The sequence below is a fragment of the Uloborus diversus genome, chromosome 2, assembly GCF_026930045.1.
Source record: "Uloborus diversus isolate 005 chromosome 2, Udiv.v.3.1, whole genome shotgun sequence".
NCBI lineage: Eukaryota > Metazoa > Arthropoda > Arachnida > Araneae > Uloboridae > Uloborus > Uloborus diversus.
This window is the reverse complement of record NC_072732.1, coordinates 37,440,939-37,463,960: the sequence shown is the minus strand read 5'-3', so window position 1 is coordinate 37,463,960 and position 23,022 is coordinate 37,440,939. Positions and strand designations below refer to the sequence as shown.

The 23,022-nt window shown below is 33.5% G+C and overlaps 1 protein-coding gene across 1 annotated transcript; it reads left to right on the top strand.

The window, feature by feature from the left end:
• Nucleotides 1-880: 880 nt before the first annotated feature.
• Nucleotides 881-21,331, top strand: LOC129216972 (uncharacterized). Its single transcript, XM_054851196.1, has 6 exons — nucleotides 881-1,090; nucleotides 1,181-1,480; nucleotides 2,960-3,262; nucleotides 9,503-9,587; nucleotides 13,959-14,158; nucleotides 20,634-21,331. Exons 1-6 carry the CDS (start codon nucleotides 1,030-1,032, stop codon nucleotides 20,927-20,929), a joined length of 1,245 nt encoding a protein of 414 aa, XP_054707171.1. The 5' UTR covers nucleotides 881-1,029; the 3' UTR covers nucleotides 20,930-21,331.
• The last annotated feature ends 1,691 nt before the right edge of the window (nucleotides 21,332-23,022 follow it).

Genomic DNA, 23,022 nt, shown 5'->3' with positions numbered 1-23,022 from the left:
AAGCAACTTTAAACTGTTGCATGGTAGATAAAAAACTGTTTGTTGTTGCCTTTTATTAGTCACTTATTAGAAATTTAGGAGGCGACCAATGTTCCCGGCGCCCAACCTTCCCATTTCGCGACCTTCGGCACAAAGTTCAGAATTACGGAAGCCATCAAGGAGCGTTTTTTGATCAAAATAACACATGATGATAGCTTACGAAACAATTTAATCGAAACCGAAAATATAAGATTAGTTCAGTTAAAAGCCTGTTTCAATAAACTTGTTTACATATCAACACTAAGTAACGTTGCTTCTGGTAGCAACAAGTATATTTGATGATTGTCAGCTTCGAATAAATGCGTGTAAAAGATTGAAAAAATAAAAAGTTGCAAGTTAACCGTTTCAAATATTAAAGCAGTATGCTGAAATAAAAAATTATAGACAAAGGAAAAGTTAAAGAGCCTTAACTGCGTGAACTCTTCTACATTAAAATGAAATTAGTTTGTATAAGAAAAGTACTTTTACCTACGATCTCTTAAAAATTTATTCCATAGCGCCCAATATTTTCTTCGCATTCAGGTTGTTCAGAACTCTTTGGTATGGTAGTGAAAAATGTGCATATGAAGTAACATTATATCCTATTTCACCTAAAGCAAGCAACATTACTGTTTACTGGTAAACTGCACTGTTTCAAAATTTCGCGCGTTCATAGATCGACGACTGTTGGTGCGGGGGTGTAACGAAGCGGAGGGGGGGGGGGGGAGAGTTATCACGTGGGTTACGCGCCGGTTAACCGCAGGCGCCGGCTACTATATGCGAACACAGCTAAGACGCATGTGACTTTCTCATTTGTAACATCTCAACTTTTTATTGTAGCATGTTTACATTTTCACGCAATGTAAATATATTATGATTTTGTAATTTTTTTTGATAAGTTTCAAAAGCTGGCATTTTTGTGTAGTTTTTACCAACACTGCAATGAATAAATTAAAAACTTTTTCGTCTGCAAAAAATATTTGGTGATTTTATTCTTAAGTAACGTCAGATATGAAATGCTTACAGAAGATATGTGTTGTTATTATTGCTTCGGTATTTGAATTTACCATAGGTAGATAAATTAATATTTTATCTTTTGTAAAAACTTCATCAATTTCTCAAATTTATTTTTTTAATTTTCAAACCATTTGTTTCTTTATAGTTGCATGTTCTCCTCAGTTGGTAGTGGGTAATGACGGACCTGCTACTCTTGGTGCTAATATTACATTTACAGCTCTTTTGAAGGATTACATTCCGTCTCACCCGATGACCTATGTATTCAGCGACGGAATTCAAAGTGAAAATTGCACTACTGAAAATAGAAACGCAACTATCAGCCTTGCTTTCACGCAAAATATGTATAGAGAAGGAAAGTATTGCATGAATGTTACTGTTTTTGTTTCCAAGTTTTTTATTTGGGAGACAGTAGTGGCTAAAAATCACAGTTGTTTTAACTTAACGAGTAAGTACTATTAAAAAGTTTTTTTTTAAGATTCCCGGCCAAATAAACAAACACTAATTGTAGTATGGATAATGTGACCATATGTTTGTCCTGTTTTATGGTGTAACGTCCTGCTGTCTCTGCACGTAGTGGCGCAACTCTGATATGTCCCATTTTCTAAAATGGAGAGAGCGGAATCCTAAAATGTTTTAACTGAAAGTTGTTAGGAAGAAATTTTCAAGTATTTTTTTATCAATAATTAGAATTGTACAAACTTTCGTCAAAAGTATTTTATATTTTCCGGGCCTAAATGCACTGACAGAAAAGAGTTTTTCGCAAATGAATAATTTGTGGACTAGCAAAAAACAAGCTGTAGTTCCTAAGGCAATGCTTATTGAAAATCAAATAGCAGAAAATATAAATTTTGCCAAGAGTTTCTTTCTTATTTAAATTCAGCTCTAGGGATGCTCTAGATCACTCACTATTTTGCTGGATACTAGATTTTGGATTAACAGTTTCTTAGTTTACGGAATTCAGATATCTGACTCAACAGTTGCTTTTCAAATATCTTACATGCTCAGTTTTAAATGGTTGATGTACCAATGTTTTGATGCACAAAAATTGCTAACTACTGCTGACACGTGTTTCAGTTAAACAAGGACATCTTTTTTCAATGAAAAGAAGTGTGAGCTTTTGAATGAAGAGTCATCCTCAAATGACTCTTCATTCAAAAGTTCACACTTCTTTGCATTGAAAAAGGTGTTCCTTGTTACACCAAAACATGTGTCTGCTGTAATTTGCAATTTTTGTGCATTGAAATGTTGGTAAATCATTCATTTAATTTTTTTTTTATGCTCAGTTTTGTTTAATGCTGTTTCAAAACTATAAATCTAACTCGTTTTGCAGATTATTTGCTTAAAAACATATTAAATATGTTAAAAGATAATTTTGAAAAGCTTTATATTTTAATATGTAGTTGATAGGCTCGACTTACTTGATAGGGGTAAACCGATGACATCTTTCAGCCGATTGCTTTATGATGACCAATAGCTGATTAATTCCTGTTTCATTTGACATTTGACACCCTCAGAGACCACCCCCACCTACCAATTGCTCAGTTTATCAGTTTTAAATGCTAAGATAAATCTGAGCAAGTGGGTCTGTGAGGAACTTAATTTAAATACATACAAATACAGAAAAAATACATTATCTGCTACAATTTTGATTTGCTCTTGACAAAAATTTTGATAATTTAACAATTCCTGTTTCAAATGTCCATTGGAAACACGTAACTTAGGACCACTGAAATGTAGGTTTCAAACATTTTTAAGGGACAAAAAAGTATTCAGTGTACTGACATTGCTTAAGTTTTATGATTGAGTAAGTAATGTTTAAGTAATGAACCGTTCATTTATTTTTAAACTAAAAACCATTACTACTACTCTTTTTTACCTTTTCTTTAATACAATATTAACTCCTAATTATTTGCTTTCATTTCAGGAGATCTCATTGGTGAGATACATGTGTTTAGAGAAAATCAAACTATTAATAGTGTAGATGAAGTTGCTGTTGGTGAAAATGTAACGTTTTTGTTGAAACTTAAAGATCAAGGTGACTATCTAAAATCAGCCATTGTTGATTATGCTTGGAATGTGGATATGGAGCGAGTCTTTGAATTTGGGAATTCCCTTGTGTATAATTTTAGTGAACCAGGAATGAAGCAAATTAAAGCTATTGCAACTGCAACATTTCCAAACAGTGATTTTAAGTATGGCAGTTTTGAGACATTTGTGACTGCCAAAGGTAATATTAATTTATTCTTTTAGTATTACAGTTCTTCATGTGTATTTTATTACTAATATTAGGGGCAAACTGGCCCTAAAATTTTTATGTGGAAAACTATTTTTTCCGGCCCCAACCCAAAAAATTTTGGCTGTATTTTTCTGAACCCAAAAGGTCTCTAGTGGAGTTTTCATTTAAAAAAAGAAAGAAAAGAACAAGTTCCTTCGAAGACTACACGTCTTTAACCCCCCCCCCTCCCCGTTTGTAGTACAGACAAGATTTCTCGGAACTAATGTCATATACCCCACCCTTGGCGACTTTTTCCTGTTGGCGCCAAGAAAGCATCGCCAAGAAAACGATGCATGACGATGTATGTCATACATCGTTCTTAGCTATGCTTTTTTAGCGCCAACAGGAAAAATTCAGATAAAAAACATGATCAAAGCACTTCAGAACACAATATATACAAAAACAACATAAAACCAGAGCAAAATACATGGCGAATATTTGCTTCAAAAATATCAGAAACTAGGAAGTTTTTGTACAAAGAAAAATTACAAGAAGGTATCTAAAATGCTTAAATTAACAAATTATTATCGCAGCTGATCAAAGAAATATGTACCAATAGAAATAAAAGCTGTTTTAACATGCATTTCATCGAACAAAAACTTTTCTCATACGCTACTGAAAATGAGCAAAGCAATTCAATATGCAATGTTTAAAGCGGAAAGTATCCCCAAAATGTAACTATTTCAGCCAAAAAAAAAAGCTCTTAGTTATTCAAATTTCGATGCATGAAAAGTAAAAATGTCGCGACAGAACATCCCAAACATAAACAATACAAAAATACCATATATTAATTTGCTATTCAGAAATGCTTTCAAAATACCTGCCAAAAATATCTACTATATTTTACACAGAATAACACTTCATATTTTTATAAAACACTAGAGTCGACTTATTTTCAGAAATTCAGTATCTAAAGGAGGCACGTTTATAGAATATGCCTGAATAAAACTTGACATCAATATGAATTAACTTTTGGAATAAAAAAACCGTACTATTTTTGTAAAATAAATTTACATGCAGTAAAAATGAACTTAAAAACTACAAGAAACTCTCAAGATTTTCTAAAAATTCGGAATTTAGGAAGTGAGAGTTTTTTTTTTTTTTGAATTCTAAAAAGAGGAACTTACCTTTTTATTATATGAATCCTCACACTCAATCTGAAACACAATAACATATTAAATGATGGCACCTTACAGAGACACACCCCAAGTTGGATTTTACTTTTAATTAATGGTCAAGTTTGAAGAAACTGGCATTCCTAATGTTTATTCATCAAAACATGACTACTAAATTCAAATCAACACAAAATAAGCTTTCATATAAGGTATATTGCACGAAAAAACAAGAATCTATCTAACGTGAAAGGGCTGCAGTAAACAAGTTCGAACAGATCTAAAATTGCCTTTGGGTTGCCAAACACAGGTTAGTTTCTCCAGGGATGCCATGCTTAAAAAATTATCGTCTCATTGGCGAGAAAAATAATTAAATTTTGTGCAAAAAATTGGATGTCGCCAAATGGGGAGGTATATTACGAGGCGTATCCGGAAAGTAAGTACCGTTTTGAGAAAAAAGCTATAAATTTTTTTTTTTTAAGATTATTTAATGTTTACATGAAAGATTATACCTTAAATTATTTTTCAACATAGTTTCCACCATTGTTGAGGCACTTGTCGTAGCGGCTCACCAACTTATTTATACCTGCCTCAAAGAAACTTGCCGCCAATGAAGAGAGCCATAAATTTACAGCGTTTATTGCGTCGTCATCACAAGCAAAGCGCCTACCTCCAAGTTCTCGTTTCATGTGTAGGAACAAGTGGAAATCAGACGGTGCCAAGTCTGGGCTGTACGGCGGGTGATTAAACTGCTCCCAACCGAACTGTTCAATTAGTCTTTGAGTGTCACGAGCAGTATGGGGGCCGAGCATTGTCATGCAGCAACACAATTCCATGGATTTCGGATGGCTTAACGTTCCTTGCATTCAAAAACCGGATCACAGAACGAATTTCACAGTCGGCGGTATCATCGATTTTTTAAACATTATATACGGCCACAGTAAACGCAAAGCACAAGACAAATCAACCGTAATGGGGCGAGTTCGTAGCCGATGAACAGAGGAAACAAGTACGCATGCACTGAGTGCCGACAGCAGCGCTGCAGCGGCATTAGAATGAAACGGTACTTACTTTCCGGATACGCCTCGTACATCTGTACCGATTTCTCTGGCTGGCAAAAGAAGCCATACTTAGTTTTGTTTAAAACATTCTTTACTCTTTTGTTTGTTATTAATATGTTGCTTGCTGTTTTTTTTTGTTGTTGTTTGTTTTACCTTTAAAACAAATGGACTGTGAAAATGGTAGGTGCGGGGGACTTCCGAGTGTCATGTCATGTCCTTTTTTAATTGACTATAAGACAGAAAATGGTATCAAGAAAGTGGTGCAGAGCTTACCCTATAAAGTGACGTATAGAACAGCCCCAATTTTAGGGGGCCTGAAAGTTTCTCCCCTGGAGGAAATTTTGAAAAAAAGGTGGAAAATTCTGCATTTTGACGCCTTATAAGGGGTAATTGGAACGAAAAAAAAGGCGAACAAAACCTTTTTTAAAGTTTCTTTTGCAAATTAATATAATAAAACTTGTTTTTGGTTCGACAAATCAATAACAGCAGTCGACAGGCGGAAAGAGCGAGGGAGGAGAAAAGATAATGCACTATTGCGTGCTCACATCGGATTTCGGTTCAATTAGTTTTTAGTCACCCCTCAAATCCATCAACAAATGCAACAATGAATTAAATATATAACCGATTAAGTGTAAAATCTGCTCTAAAAGAAATTGTGCACAGATTTCGAAAATGGGGAACAACAGAGCCACGTCCATTTTTACTATTTATAAAGACTAATCTAGTTATTTTCAATGACTCTAGAGCGGTTAAAATTATTTAAGGCACATCATTTGCATATTCCTGTCTATGACAATTTAGTACTTGATACAGTAAAACCTGTCTACAATGATACTGTGAGGACCTAAAATATATTATTATAGCCAGGTTATCGTTATAGACAGTTTCATTTTTTTGCTGACATTTTGCTGGGACCAAGAAAAATATTGTTATAGACAGGTTTATTGTTGTACACAGTATTGTTATACACAGGTTTTACTGTACTATACTTTTATAGTATTGTTCTAACTTTGTAAGAAACAGTCATTTTAAGTTTAAACGGAAAAATAAAAGATTTTTCAGTACAACTTTTTTTTCATTACAAGTAGTGCAGAAAACGAATAGGGTTGGTGGGATTTTTTTCCCCATGCTAAGCATTTTAGGCTTTTAAATTTTAGATTTGTTTTTAAATTTGTAACATTACAAATGTCAGTGTACATTGCGCCAGAGGGAAAATTTCCATGTGCACGAAAAAAACCGTTATTTATCTGTGTAAAAACAAGCCACACAACATCATTGAGTTTCCCAGCCAAAACTGCTATTTTTATTATCCTTCCAAGGAACAAAACAAAAGCTGCACTCTCTTTAAATTAAAGTAGAAGTTGAGAATTAAAGTAGAAGTTATTAAAATAGAAATATAATCAACCAGTCAGTAACACTAGATAATCTATTTCCAACTAAAATGAATAGTATAATACGTGTATTTCCAGTAGATATGAATAGTGATCACATCAATAATTTTCTAGCTACTTTCTGAACTAAGAGCTGTCAAAAGCGATTCATTGACAATGCTTCTTTTAAAACTGTTTAAGAAATATTGCAGCCAGTCAGTTAATATTGAAGAATATCGTAAAACGGCCAATTTTAAAATGAAAAATACTGTGAAAAGTTTGCTTATAATAAAATATTTTGCAGGGAAAAGAATTAGTGATTTCAATAACATAACTTTGCAGATTTGTTTTTATCATAAAACATTTCATGAAAGATTTGTAAACAAATTTAAATTATTTCTAACCAAAACCCAGCATTTTACAAATAGAATGTAATAAGTGACTCATAAAAAAAATAATTGCATTAATAAATTCATTATTAATGCATTTATTAATTGCATTAATAAATGTTTTATTAATGCATTTATTAATTGCATTAATAAATGTTTTATTAATGCATCGATTATTTAAACTCTTAATTAAAATTTGTTTGTACAGTCGCTAGAACAGTGCTTCTCAACTTTTTTTACTTTGTGGCACACTTAAGAAATTTCTAGATCAACAGGACACACTGAACTTAATTTTGCAATGATAATATAGAAATGTTTTTATCATTTACTAGTAAAACAACGGGAGGGGGGGAGGGCTTTTTTCATATGAATAGAACAATTATAGCTATTGTAGTGTATTTAAATTTATTTAGAAAGTAGAAATATTTCGAATGCATTGCGGTTGATAATGAACAACAAAACTACCTATATCAGACTTTACAGAAAATTATGCTTGATATGTTTCAAAGCATTTCTGTCAGACATGTCATTGAAGTGCACACTGCAGTTAAGCGATTTATCAAAAAATGTTTCAAGAAAGGAGCAAGCAAAAAATTAAAACCAAGCACCTAACTTCCGTTTGACACTAATGAGACACTTTGAGCCTGCTTTGAGGAGCAAAGATATTTGATGTTTGACTCTATGCTGGAAAGAGCTACACGAAGTTCTTGATCCAGGCTCTTTAGAGATGATCTCTTGCTGTTTTTTTTATAAGTGTGAGGGCTGAGAAGCTGAGTTTGCCAAGATATGTAATGGAAAATGGTAGTAGTACATCAATAGCAAGGCCAGAAATAGTGATATACTCATTTTTAACCAGTAACCAAAATTCGTCCAGAGGCACTTCGTTTAGCTTAAGTTTAAGAGTACGGTCACTCTTGTGGTCCATAAATTCCTCTCGTGCCTTCAAAGAAAGGTCTTTAACTGATGCATCCGCAAATGAAGAGAATGGATTGCGAATCCAGTCATACTGTTCTATGTTAGTATTCTTGAAATAGTGCTTAAACTTGTCCTGAAGTATGACTAAATGTTCTGCCACCACATTCAGCAACTTTTCTTCCATGCCATTTCCTTCACATATGATATTGATGGTCGGTTTGAACATGTCCAATGACCCACGATCTACTTCTCTCCACAGCTGAATTTTTGATTTGAACCCATTTAGCTTGTTTACACGTGTAACCAAATTCTCTCCTTGTCCTTGTATTTTCCGATTCAATTCGTTAAGATGTTCAAAATTGTCAGCTAGTTTTGCCAGCCAATATTTGTCTTGCAACAAACTGGCGTATGCATTTCGTTTTTTAAAATCAAAAACTCTCGTACATCGTTATATTTTAAGTTCAAAATTTGATTTTCATTAAAATCTGAAAATAAAAATATTTTGCTGCTGTAAATGTGTGTTATTTTGTTGATTACGTACAGTAAATAATAAAAACACATTGAGAGGTTGGTTATGTTTTGCTTGCCTTGCTTACATTAATGCGTACAGATATTGAGAAAAAATTAAGTTAGCATTTGTTTAGACCCAATGAAAAGGAAATTTATGTTAAAGTTTGAGTGGTAAATTTCCGTGAAGACAATAGTTCCTTGTTTTTATACAATGAACTAAAAGTCCTCTTGCTTATGTCTTCCAAGTAGTGTAAATTTTAAATCTGGAAGAATTTTCTGCATATTCTGAGGGTCACCTGTTGGATCAGGCCCAAGCCTGAAGGGCCAGATATTTTTAAAATGAGGATGGAATATATGTAAGGATGTAAGGGTAAAAAGTATAGAGGGGGTCCCTCAAAAGTCATTTGTGACGGGCCCCAAAATTTCAGTGCACGCCCCTGTTTGGCTCATAAAGTTGTCCGTACTACAAAAGGGCTGCCATACCTGAAAATATTTAAAGCCCAGTTAAGTCTAAATCAGGTCTTGACTTGGAGTGATAACTTACAGCTTATCAAAGTGGAAAGTTGAAACCAATCAAATTTTGGTAATATGATGCTAAAAGTCAAAATACCCTGGACGTTGTGGATTCAATTATTTCTTATAAGAGATTCAAAAGGTTAACATTGAAAGTTGTATCTGTGGACAGATCTGCACATAGACATGTTTATATTTCATATTGAGTAATTTTGTTTTTTATTTGGGTATGTTTTAAAATGAACTAAAAATGTACTATACTCTTCTAATGCAAAAGAGGGAATGTTTCTAAGCATTTATGTATTAAATTTGGTATTTTCAGTCCCAGTGAGTAATGTGACTATAGAGGGAAATCCTTTTATTCATCATTCAGAAAGTCTCGACCTTGTTGTGAAATGTAATGGCACGTAAGCATGAATCTTTTTTTTAATGTTTCATGAATTTTTTTTTCATTGTTTTCATGTGTGTTATTTAGCTTAAAATTCTTGAAATGAATTAATCATACTCTTATCTTAGAAATGAAAGAAATGTAGCCTTTAGAGCTTGACCAATGTATTAAAGTCGGCTCATCGGCTGAAAAAAATCCACTCTAGGGGGAAATTTTTAATTTCAAGTGGTGTTCTCTCCTATTATTAAACTTTCGTCCTTTTCTCTTTAAGATTCCATTCTTCCTCTGAATTGTTGTGAAACTTATAAAATTAATTGCAATTGTCTTTTGTATATAGAACAAACTCTGTGCTTTGAAATTCTGCTTGAAAGAGCAGCAAAATTATGTGAAAAAGCAACAATGAAATAAGTCGAGTATTGCCCAACATTGTTAGTATTCAAATCACTCTTCCCCATTGGCATATATGTACTCTTCCGCAGAGCACAACTCAGGCTGATTAGAGCAAAAGAGTCCAATCGGGCCCCGCACCAAAAGAAAAAAAAAACGTAATATTTTCCCTTTAGATGAACAAGAGAAAAAGTGTATGAAAATAGAATGTTTAAACTTAATATTTAACTGATGTTTTATCTAAGAGTGTGGAGCTACTCTTAGTTCAATCAATGGAGTAAAGGAAGTTCCTGAAGCTCTCAGCTAATTTTAAGTTTTCCATAAGCATCAGGAGTTATAGTTAGGAAAATATTTTTTAAAAATATTTGTGTGAAATAAATTTCCGGAAAAAAAGTTAAAGTATTTGTTAAAATGAACATCTGAAAAAAAAAAGGCCATACCTACTGTACCAATCAGTCAAGGAAAAGAGAAATAGGTAATGGGGCCACAAAAAATATTTTTTTTTCATGACTACCGTCAATTAGTACGGTGAGTAATAAAGTAAAAGCCCCACCTTAAGTCCTAACTGTAACTATTGCATGGACAAAGCGAAAAATGACTCAAGGCACCCAAATTTTAGGGGCCCCAAAGCTGTCTCTCAAATTTAATTCATTTATTTGTTTTATTTATTTAATAATTTATTTTTGACGGGAAAAGTGTGAAAATTTAACAAAAATGATAATTTTGGTTATATACAATTTATAACAATGTACTGTATATAATCTAGAATACTACTTGCTCCAAATATCACTAATACTCTTATTATTGTGCAATTAATTGTGAAAGAACCCAAAGCTCTCAATTACAGTGTGATTGCCGCTAAATATTTTCAAAACAGTTCTGTAAAAAACAAATTGCTAACAGCTACTTGTAAAAATGGAGGAATCACTGCTATCCCACAATTGGTTGTGGGTTAAAACCTTCGAGTAAAACCTGAACCCATGCATTTTTTTTTTCTCTCTCTTTGGAAAAAAGTGCGTGTTTGATTAGGGATTACTATCTTCAACTAGGTCTCATCTGCAGTTACTCGTTGTTTATTTTCTAATTTTGAAGGTTATTGCATTGAATGAAAAATTTCCCACGAAAAGAAATCTACATCTATAGTAAGTCAAATATTATAACATTTGATTATCTATAATACCAGTGATGCCCAACTTCTTTATGACCACGGACCCAACCTCATGTCAATATGATTCTCACGGGCCAGAACCAGTGGTGCAGCGAGGGGGGGGGGGGCATGTTCTTTCAGAAAAAAACACTTTTAAAATTTTGGAAATGACCCCATTCAAAGTAAATTAAGTTAAACTTCCGAATTGTAGCAGACAATATTTTTTCGAAGAAAAGTAATATATAACAAGCTGTTAAATAATACAAAAAAAAAAAAAAAAAAAATGTGAAAGTTACCCTTCTTAATAAAATATTTCTGTTTTATAATCACAATTATTTGTGGAAAAATAAGTGAAAACTTTTTTTTTTATGCATTCAAAAGAATAATGGGTTTAGTTTTCATGATCCTTTTTAAAAAACAGTTTGCACTTTCTACCAGTTTTATTAGCTTTTATGGTACACAATACATAGGTAAAAGTCTGATAAGTTGATGTATGTTAGTTTTAGAATTACTTTTAGTCTAAGTTTTAAACTTTTTTCTGAAATTTTCAGAACTTAATTCATTAATACGTGCTGCTGTCACTATAAAAAGATCGTGCCTGATGCTGGTTAATACGTAAAGATGACTGAAGTGTTGGGATTTTAAAACTTTTCAAAGCGGTCTAAGTTTAAATTTTGAGTTATGAAATTGTTCCTTTCTACATATTGATAAGAAATACCCTCCCCCTTTTTTGCCTGATTGTGGAACATGTATCACTTGACTTAACTTTTATTTTTGAGGTAGACCGTGCAATGCCAGGGTAATTCAGCTTATAAGACATAAATACCAAAAGCACCTGTTCGATAATTTCAAAACTAACACCGGTGTAAATATAGTTGTTGAGCATAAAGTGGCTTAAAGTTTGCCAAAGAGTCTAAAATACACTCTATAACAAAAAAATCGACGCACCAAAAGCAATCATCTGATTGCTTTGAAATTTCGTATACATGAGTGTTTTGACCAGATATGCAAATGATTAAAACTTGGTGTCCAATGAATGAATAGTTTGATCTCCAGCGCATCGGAACTGCGCATCCAGCAGATGTATATAAGAAGCAGTTCTTCAATGGTTGTTAAAAATTTCGGTTCGATTGCAATTCAGATTAACTTTTAACAACTTAAAAAATGCCTCGGCAGAGAGTTTGTGCACATTACGAGCTACTGTTACAGTTTGAGAGAGGTCTTATCATTGGATTGAAAGAGGCCGATTGGAAAAATTGGAGAATTGCTCGTCATTTCAGTTTAGCGATGCAGCGATTCAAAGGTGCTGGCAAGGATGGATGAAAAATGGCAGAGTTCAGCGTCAGGATGGTAGGGGTCAACCTAGGACCGCAACAGATCGTGAGGACAGTGATTGTCCGATCAGCTGTCACAGCAGCTTCTTCATCTCTATCAACCATCAGAAGTTCAATCCAAACACCAGTGTCCATCATGACCATTTTCAGACGATTGAGACAGCGAAATCTACGCTCGCGCCGATCGTTACGCCACCTGCCACTGACGCCTGCACTTGTTAAGTCAGATTACAGTGGTGCATCGCTTGATCAAGTTGGAATGATGCCGACTGGGGACGTATAGTCTTTAGCGACGAATCCTGCTTCCAACTGTGCTCTGACGATCACCGAAGACGTTTTTGGATCCTGCTTTCACTATTGCACTCCACACCAGCCCTTTAACAAGGCATTATGGTCTGGGGTGTATTTCCTTTGATAGCCGGACCCCTTTGGTCGTAATTAGAGGTACACTTACTGCACTGCGGTAAGTCGACGAGATCCTACGACTCCTTTTGCAGTACCCTCAGCTGGTTTTTCAGCAGGAAAATACGAGACCACATACGGCACATGTTATTATGAACTGTCTGCAAGCTTGTCAAACACTTCCTTGGCCTGCCAGATCTCTCTGCCATCGAGCATGTCTGGGATATGATGGGAAAGGGATTGCATCTAGCACGGAATGTTGATGACCTTGTCCGACAATTGGAGAGAATTTGGTAGGTTGTATCCAGGCTAGAGGCGGGTTAACACCATATTTAATTTCTTACTGTAACTCTGACATAAATTATGCAATTGTTCTGAGACTTTAATCATTTGCTATTTTGTATGTTGTCTTCCTATCCACCAATTTTCGTGTCAATCGGACTACTCTTTCCAAGTTTGTCGATTGATTTGTTATAGAGTGTATTAAGGAGAAATTTTGTTTCCTTATGGAATATTTACATCTTGCTCTAGTACAATATGAAGCACTTTGTTGAAATTTTGAGACAAGTTTGGTTCTCTGGGTTGTGCCTATGACTTAATCAGGCCCCGAGTGTAATTTTATTAGGAATAACAAATTAACTCGATTTTTTTTTGAAAAAAAAATGATAAAACATGATTGTAAAAATGAAGAAAAATAAATTATTCACAGAAATTGGGGAAAAAAAGATTCTGAAGAGTCAAATTAAAAAAAATATAAAATAAAAAATCTTCCTATATAATTTATTAGGTGTTTATTTTAATTTTCAATTTTTTCTGAAAAAAATAAGAGATTGGTGAATTCACAAAGCTAAAAAACGTTTAAAATTTTATATAGCTGAAGAATTTTTTTTCATAAAAAATATCTTCAAGGATTTTATTTTCATGATTAGGACGGGCTTACAAAAATTAAAGATTCATGAAAATAAGTTCTTTTGCAGTTCATACGTTAACAGTAGTCAGCCAATTTGTATATTGGTGCTTTCTTAGTATACATGTATTATGCACACATATAAATGTTAGTACATACTACACATATATGTGCAATGAATTGATTTAATTAAATATTTTTTTTATGTTTCAGGCCACCATTTGCATATTGTAGTAGAATTTTAAAAGAAAATGCAACAGTGGAAAATTTTACATGCAGTCAACTGACATTATTTAATTCCTGCTCAATGAAAATTGGTTACTTCATTCCTGATGGTGACCATCAGTTGGGAATATATATAAGCAATGATGTAAAAGAAGTTAAAAGAATAATACTTGTAAGGGTATACAAAGGTAAGAAATTCATAATCACTTTTTATGAAATACAGTAGACCCTTGTTTTACCCGGGGTTTACTTTTCACAGAAATGCCGCGTAAATTCAGGGCCATCCTAAGAGGGGTGCGAGCGGGGCAATTGCCCCGGGCGCCACAAGGTGCCCCTCGTTTCGACGGAACACGACGACATTCACATGAAATGAGGGGTGCCTTGCGGCGCCCCCTCATTTTGTGTATCACATCATCATCAGTCAAAAACACACAAAATACAGAATCATTGCAATGATTCTCTATTTTTTCCCTAGGGCAAGAAAATATTCCTCTCTCTGTCTCCAAAACATTCCTTTATATTATTGAAGCAGATACAATTCCTGAGAATATAATTGTTTAGAATCAAACAAAAGGCACTTTCCTTTGTCTAGTTCTCACCAAATTTGCTTGAATTCTGCCCTTGCGTGCAGTGACATAACCAGAAAAAAAGTTTTAAGGGGGCACATTGAAAAAAAACAAAAAAACAGAAAAAAATTTTTTTGATCATATAGGAAACAGTTAAAATGTGTCTGGTCAAAATTTTGAAACTTTTAGTTTTAAGCACGCAATTTTAGCCTTAAAAACGCGATTATACATACGCGATTATTGACGTTAGGGTAAGGGAGGGAGCTCATAGACTTTCCGATCGATTATTTTTTTAACTAGATTGAAATCAATTCCTTCTCTCCCTGCAAATTTTCGAAATTGAAGTTTCAAAAACGCAACTTTTTACAAACTTTAAAGATATTATGAATAGAAGGATCTGGAGCATTTTCCAAGAAAATTGTTCAAGATTATGGTTTAAAAAATATAAGCAATGTTTCACATTCAGGGGCTCTTCCACTTAAATTTTTTTAAGCGTCGTTTAAAAACCCCATTGCTTATATTAAAGAAAGGTGGCACGGGGACCCTTGCACGAATATTTTCTTAAACTCAAGTCTTAAAACGCAATTTGTAAGGTTAATTATGTAATATTAGGGCCAGTGATTTTTCGGAAAACGCAATTCTGAGCGATTTTTGATGATTTTGAGCATTTGTTGGCTTTTCCCTAAAACTTAAATATTTGATGAAAAATAACATCTTTGTTTATAACATAAATGAAAGCTGGTATTAAGTTGGTACAAGTAAAACCAAAAAAACTCTTGAAAAGAAACATTGGAGGAGTCCAGATCGAAGTTTAATTTTGATGTAATTTACTTCGATAAATACATTTTCTATTTATAATCAGCAAATTATTTATTCGTGTTTTTCGTTTGTCAATATAAATAACCAATTCAGTTTTAATTGTCTGGTTTTTATTTAGTGGGATAACATTTTACAAGATGAATATTTGTATTTTTAACATTTCCATTTTTTGAAAAGTTTTTGGTTCATTAACATTTCACAAATATTAGAAACAGATTCATTGCTTGTGTTTTAATTAGTATTATGAATAGCCCTCTGATTGTTCTGTTCATTAATATGTAAAACATTCAAATATGTATTATGCACTGATGTTATAACTAACTTGATTTTTCTGTGTTTATGGGGGGGGGGGGGGCGACAGAAAACCTTTACCCCGGGCACCGTCAGCTCTTCGGGCGACCCTGCGTAAATTGAGACTTAATACTAGTGTTAAAATAGGGGTTTGGTTCGGTAGATAACAAAATACTTCATTCTAGTGATGACTTATTGTATAATAAGTTTAATGTGTACTAATATCGACTTTTATGCACAACATGCATAATGAAAACATAAATTAATTTCGTGTTCTGTTTATAAAGTGGAGCTGGCTATGATAGTCTTTTGGCAGTCATTAAGAATTTTTCTCGGTAATTCTTTGCAGAGCATTAACGCATCCATGATCACTTGTATCATCTCCATGATAGAATCTTACTTCACTAACAAATCAGAAAGGTCATTTCTATTGTCTAGGAATGGCTCAGAATTTTCAATGTGAACGTTTTTTGGTTGTGCATCACAGACGTCGGTATCCTCGTTGGTTTTAGCCTCCTTTGTCATTCCTAAAAGCTCTTCTTCCAGTGAGTTCTGAACTGTGTTAATTTAATAACTTTACTTCTAGAAAGAACTCTGATACCAATCGCGTCTCCAGTTGCCCAAGCTCGATTATTAGCATGCCAAAATGCAGTTGATTACGCGTAATCTGCAATCTTTAGGAGTTTGGACTTAGAGGGGAAAATTTTATCTGTTTGCATTGCTGCATCCGTGTAAAATTGAAATTTAACCACGTAAAATAAATCCGCGTAAAAGGAGGGTCTACTGTAAATTTTGTATCACCTGTTTCTGATGATCCAAGTAAAACATTTTAAAAATGTCTCTTATTACAGATTTTTATAATTAAATTACTTGTCCTAGTTCTTTTTTTTTTAAATCAACTTTACCCAAACAAACTTATTATATTTAAAGGCAAAATTGTATTTAAATTTATTGTATTTAAAGAGTACCAACATCATGCATGGATGTGTTTCATATTCATAGTTGATATCAGTTACTTAGTGCATAAAACCTAAATGGAAATCACCTGCCTTGTTGAGAAAGTCTCAATGTGAGGCAGCGAGAAGCAAAGGGATGTGAGTGCCAGACTTTGTCTTAATATTCCTGATAAAATATGTTTCGTTCCAATTTTTAGCTTTTTGTTATGATATTCCTGATTTTAAAAAAAATCAATTTTGGAGTTCCGAACTGGTTTTTTGTTTGTCTAATTTTAATCTTAACTTTTAAAGGTTAATATTAGCGATGCAAGGATTATTTTACTGATTATCCTATAGGCCACTCATAGTGAATTTATCCAATGAAAAATCATTTTTTTATTAAAATTAATTTTACTTAGACAAGTTAGTCAGAGATGTTAAATGAGTTTTAGACAATAAATTGGCTGAAAAATTATTATGCTTTTTATTGAAATTACTTTTGCTTAGAACAAAAGACTGCTAAATGAATTTATTACACCTAACCAAATTTCAAACTCTAGCTATTGTGTCCCTGTTTAATTCAAAAATTTTCAAATTATTAAAATAGGGGTGTGAAAAACATATTATTTTAGGAAAAAAAATAGATAAAAGAGGTTCAGAGAAAATTCAAAATGAAACTAATTTTAAAGGGAAAAAGAAAAAAAGTGACCAAACTTCCTGCAATTTGCATTGGCCTTTTCTATTGCTTCCAATACTATATATGTATTGGCATATATGTACACTGCACACTTTTAAAAATACTAAAAGTGTCCTGATTTTTATAATATTGTATCTGATTTTTCTTTTTAAGCCACAACACAAAATCTGGAGTGTAAAGGTTACATTTTGTGTGAAACTCATTCTTAGTTAAAATTGTATACTAAATTCTAGCAGAGACCCTGCAACACTCCTCCAAAGTTGGTGTATGCCAATTCGCCGCCGGGGATGCACAAGCCACCGTTGCTGAAGTGGCTATTCTAGCCGCCTGAGTGATTAGTTACCAATATAAAATCTGAAAACAAAAACATAACAAAATTTGCAGACGATTTAGCGATTGTTTTTTTTTTGAATTTTATTTAACAGTAAATTAGAACTTATTTTTATTGTTTTTCACTTTCCAGCCTCGTAAGTAGATTGCTTGCATTGCACATTAAAACTAGTTGAAATATACAGTTGGCTCTCTGTTTAACGACTCTCAAGGGACCACAAAAAATTATCCTTAAGTAGAAATCGTCCTTAAATTGAATGCTTTTAAAACTAAAGAGGACCATCTTGGGCTGTGAAAAGCCGTCGTTAATTAGAGAAAGTAGTTAAATAGAGCATCGTTAAACAGAGAGCCAACTGTATAACAAATCTGCGTCGAATCAAAGAGATGTATCCGCATTTACATCCTTCTGCCGGCAAACAAAATGAAGCTTTCATTTAGTATGATTTTTCAATAGTGCTTTTATATATACGATTTTTAGTCATACCTCTAAAACCTAAGACTAAACTCCACTGACACACACAACAGGTGGATGTTTCTTCAATCTTTTGCAATAATTATCCTTATTTTTTACTAGAAATGCACCAAATACCAGAATATCAAATATTTGGTTGATATTGGAACCGAATATTCAGCCGAATGATTATTAATTCAAAATAAATAATTCCAAAAGTAGAAAAAATCAGTATAGTAAATGGATAATGTGGTTTATATTTATCTGCAATACTGCATAAATGGCTAATTACTTGCAATTTCTTTCCTGATATATGACAACCGATATAATCATGGTAACATGTTTATTTCATGAGGTTTAAAACTTGAGAAATTAAAATACTCCAGAATTTAATATCCAAGTGTTTTTCTTCTTTTTCTTTAACTGCGTATTGCATATAAAAAATCAGCAAGAAATGCTACATAGTTATAAGTTGACTTAATGTTTTTTTTTTATGGTTACTGTGTCATACACTGCTCGACATTGAAAATGCAACACCAAGAAGGGGTGTTCAGAAATTTATGCAAATTTTAGAGTAGACGTACATCACTGAATTATGTAAATGATGTGAAATGCGCAGCTCTCCGACGCACGTGAAGTAACATATAAGGAAAGGTTCTTGCAGATTGGGCAAAATTGTTGTTATTTCTGACTGGAGAATTATCGAAGAAATTTTGTTTTTGTCTTGGAGGATACGTGTAACACGAGAGAATGCCAGGCTGCTGTCAACGAAGGCACTTTCAGCAGATAGATGATTTTACGAGGGGTATGGTGATCGGACTGAGAAGGGGAGTTTGGTCCGTACATCAAATTGTAGCTGATACCCACATGGATGCGAGCACAGTGCGTCAGCTGTGCCGAAGATGGTTGATGGTTGGAACAATGAAATGTGGCAAGATTGAGCGGTGCTGGGGCAGCCAGACTGACGTCAGAACGCGTGGATCAATGCATCCACCGACAAGCTGCAGCAGACCCACAAGTCACTTGTTCCTCTATTCTGCAGCAGGTGCAAGATACCCTGAATGTTCCCATGTCAACCAGAACTATTTCCCGGCGTCTGCTAAGAAGACTGTCATTGACCCCACAACATAGACAGCAACGTTTAGTATGGTGCCGGACTAGAGCGACGTGGATGACAGAATGGCGAAATGTCGTGTTCTCAGATGAATCCCGCTTCTGTTTATCCAGTGATAGTCTCTGCATACGTGTGTGGCGTCGACGGGGAGACAGATCTAATCCCGCAGTAACTGTGGAACGTCCCACCGCACGACAACGTGGCATAATGGTTTGGGGCGCAATTGCGTACAATTCCATATCACCTCTAGTGCGTACTCGGGGCACTATGACGGCCCAACGATACTTGGATAATGTCTGTGTCCGGTGGCAATCCCTTACCTTCAAGGGCTACCTAATACGATTTTTCAGCAGGATAACGCCCGACCACACAGTGCTTGCATCTGCCAACATGCTCTCCAAGGCACACAGATGCTTCCCTGGCCACCATACTCTCCTGATCTGTCACCAATCGAACATGTGTGGGATGTGATTGGACGCCGTTCGCAGACTCTGTCCCTGCCTCGTTCAGAAGACCGAACTGTGACAAATGGTTGAAAGGGAATGGAGAGCTATCCCTCTGAACACCATCTGCACCCTTATTGACTCTATCCCTAGACGTGTTTCTTCGTGTATCGCTGTCCGCGGTGGTCCTACATCCTACTGAGCCGACGCCGTTCTCGCTCTGTATTCTGCCTATCATTTTGAAATTAAGATCATTTATTATTTCTTGCTGTCTCTGTCTTTTTTCCAAATTTCATCACTTTCTGTCCACTCCTTCTTGGTGTTGCATTTTCATTGTCGAGCAGTAAATTTAAATGAGTTTGCAGTAGTGTATTGTGTGATAAGATTTAAAAGAAGAATTTATATGTAACAAATTTTAAATTTATGAGTGTTTTCTCTTACATTAAAATTACCTTGAATATAATAAAATCAGTAAGAAACAATTTGAATTAATTTTCTATTATACAGTCTACTATATCTAACTAATGCAAACACACAAGTTGCTGATAAGTTCTATGAACAGCACAAACATACTTTTATATTCAAATTTTAAACTTTTTTCCTGCACTTGAAAAACCCAAATTTTCCAGACTTCTGCATAATTTGTTTCATAACAATAAAACTCCTTCAACTTCTGACATCTATCGTCATGGTAAAAAGCTTCCTCAATGCCCTCCTTTTTGAAATCTTCATAACTGCTGAGAAAAATTAAGACTAAATTTTTCAAATGGTGTCTTGAACTAACTTGGATGCAGTTGATAGAAATTTTTGAACTGCTATAGCAAAAAGATAAGGATGCAAGTTCTCAGCAGAAGATAAAAAAAGCAAGCGGTTCAAGTTATCTTCAACTTAATTTTTAAGTGGTAAAATTGCCTAATAGACAAAAATGAGTTACAAATGTGAATGCAATTTTGTTTAACATTACACATGTTATGGCTATTGTATTCAATTGTACTAATAATGACTTTCCTTTTTTAGTTGCTATAAATCATACGCTATCAACAATTATAATACCTACAGTTTGCAGTATCTTAACTCTTATGATCATAGCAGTAGGAATATCCTTCTACATTCAACAGCGAAAGCAATTAGCTGTTGAAGTTGCAAATTTTGATTTTCAAGATGATTCTTCCGATTCATACATTGAAAAAACTTTCTTTGAAAAAATTGCTGATTCAATCACATGTAGATCCTGTCCATCACGTCTGCTACCTTGCAATAGGAGGAGTGAAACTGATCCTTTACTAGCTGATGACTATAACCCTAATGTATAACTTAACTGAAGGATGGGAAGAAAAACTTTTTATTGTAATATGTCTCTGCTGTAGCACAGTTGGTCTGATGAAAGAATGTGTACTGTGATATTTGGTTTTCTCACTTTGTCTACAACCAAGTCTTAGCTTATCCGTAGCTTGTAAATAAAAATATGTATTTATCTATTTGATGGTTGTTAATGGGTAAGTGTCTGATTCAGATATGACACAAGATTAATCAGCTTTATTCACTTAAATGATAAGAAGTATGACATTAAACTTGACAGTGGCGAGTTAAATTCTTTGTTAGCTCAGCATTTACAAACAGAAAAGAAATTAAATGAAGTTGTACTTTTGGATGGGGGCTTAAAAACTCCCATGAAGTACTAAAACTATGAAGTAAGCATTGTTAGTAATGAATTTGTTATTCTTCCAAGAAAATAAAGCTTGTTTAAAAATTTTATTTTTTGAAATAAAAAAAGTAGGATCAATAGGGTGAAAGAAAATAAGGGATAAATAGAAATCAACTCTACCACCACACTTTGTTCCTTTACATCGTAATCAAAGTTGTAATGTCTGGTTTACTGATGGTTTTTAAATGAACAAGAGCTTTTGTCAAACATTTGAGATAAATCTTTATTGAAGAAACAATTTCATTTTCAACATAGCAAACTTCTGACAAAAGTATCAATGAAAATATTCAGTAGAATTGTATAAAAATATACCCAATAATGACAATCATTTTCTGGGTCAATAGGCCTAAGTCATCCTGAATGTTTTTAGCTAAAGCTTAACATACAGGATAGACTTCTTATAAACTTGGAAAATAATCCTGTTATGAACACTGACTGTGAAAGCACCAGTTCTCATATTATAGTTATTCATTTCATCAATTAGTCAAGTGAAGACAATTAACAAATTGGGAAGACATTTGTCTAAAAATGTTTAATAAACTGATTTTTTTTTTACATTGCTTTCTTTAAAAAAAAAAAAAAAATCAATTACTGTCACTTAATTGACATTCATTTTTATGCATTAAAAACTTTAATAAAAATTTTTTATTTTACAATCAATGAATCAGTTTGTAATCATGCATACATTTCTGAGAACTGATAAGAATTATCTGAATTGTTGTCCTACTTTCATTCAGTCTCCCTTTTTCTTTCGGACATAGGTATTCATGAAAAAATTTTGAGTCAAAATTTCAGCCTAAATTTAAATGTTTCTAGTTTTTTTGTCATTAATAAGTTAAAATAAAATTTAAAAAGAGTCACATACGTAGGGCTCTGTAATGAGCTCTTTTTCAAGCTCAAAATTCACGAAATTCTTAACAGTAATTAGAGAACATTGAACTTAAATTTTTATGCTTGGTAAAAATACTTTTGTATTGCTATGCAAACAAAGATCATCAGCTTTTTCCATCCATGACAAGACTTGTCATTGTAACTGAATAGATATCCAGTAGAAATAAAAAAATATCACTCATATTAAGGCAATAGTAGTGGCAATGTTAAGAAAAGATTGACTAGTTGAAAATCACATATATATATATATTTTTTTTTTGGTAAACATTACTTAGTCGCAAAACTAAATTTAAATCAACCATTCCTTAAACTTTTCCCCGAGGGGGACATGGATCCTGTTAAAAAGCTGTATTAACTCCTTAGTTGGCCAGGAATGTATGAAAGTATGTCTCTCAAAAATTTAAGACTGTCAACTGAAGGGAACATATAACAATTATGTTAGCTGTATAGTATTCAGATAACAATCACATAATATTCACAACAGACTCTGAAGAATACACCTCATTCACTAACAATCTAGAGTTTAGAACATGAAAAGTAAATTTAATAAGGTATAGTTTGCTCTCTGTTTAATGACATTCTATTTAACAACTTAATTAACTTTTCATGGTCCTGAGCCCTCCACTGTAGTTAAAAAAAATTCTGTTTACGGATGCATTCTTCCACTTGTGGACGATTTTTTGAGATCTCTTGAAAGTCATTAAATGGAGAACCTTTTTAGTGAGTGCATGTTTCTGATCATAATTGAAAGACAGGAATAAATAAATAAAATATCATACATAGCACACAAGTACTTGTTTCAAGAATTTA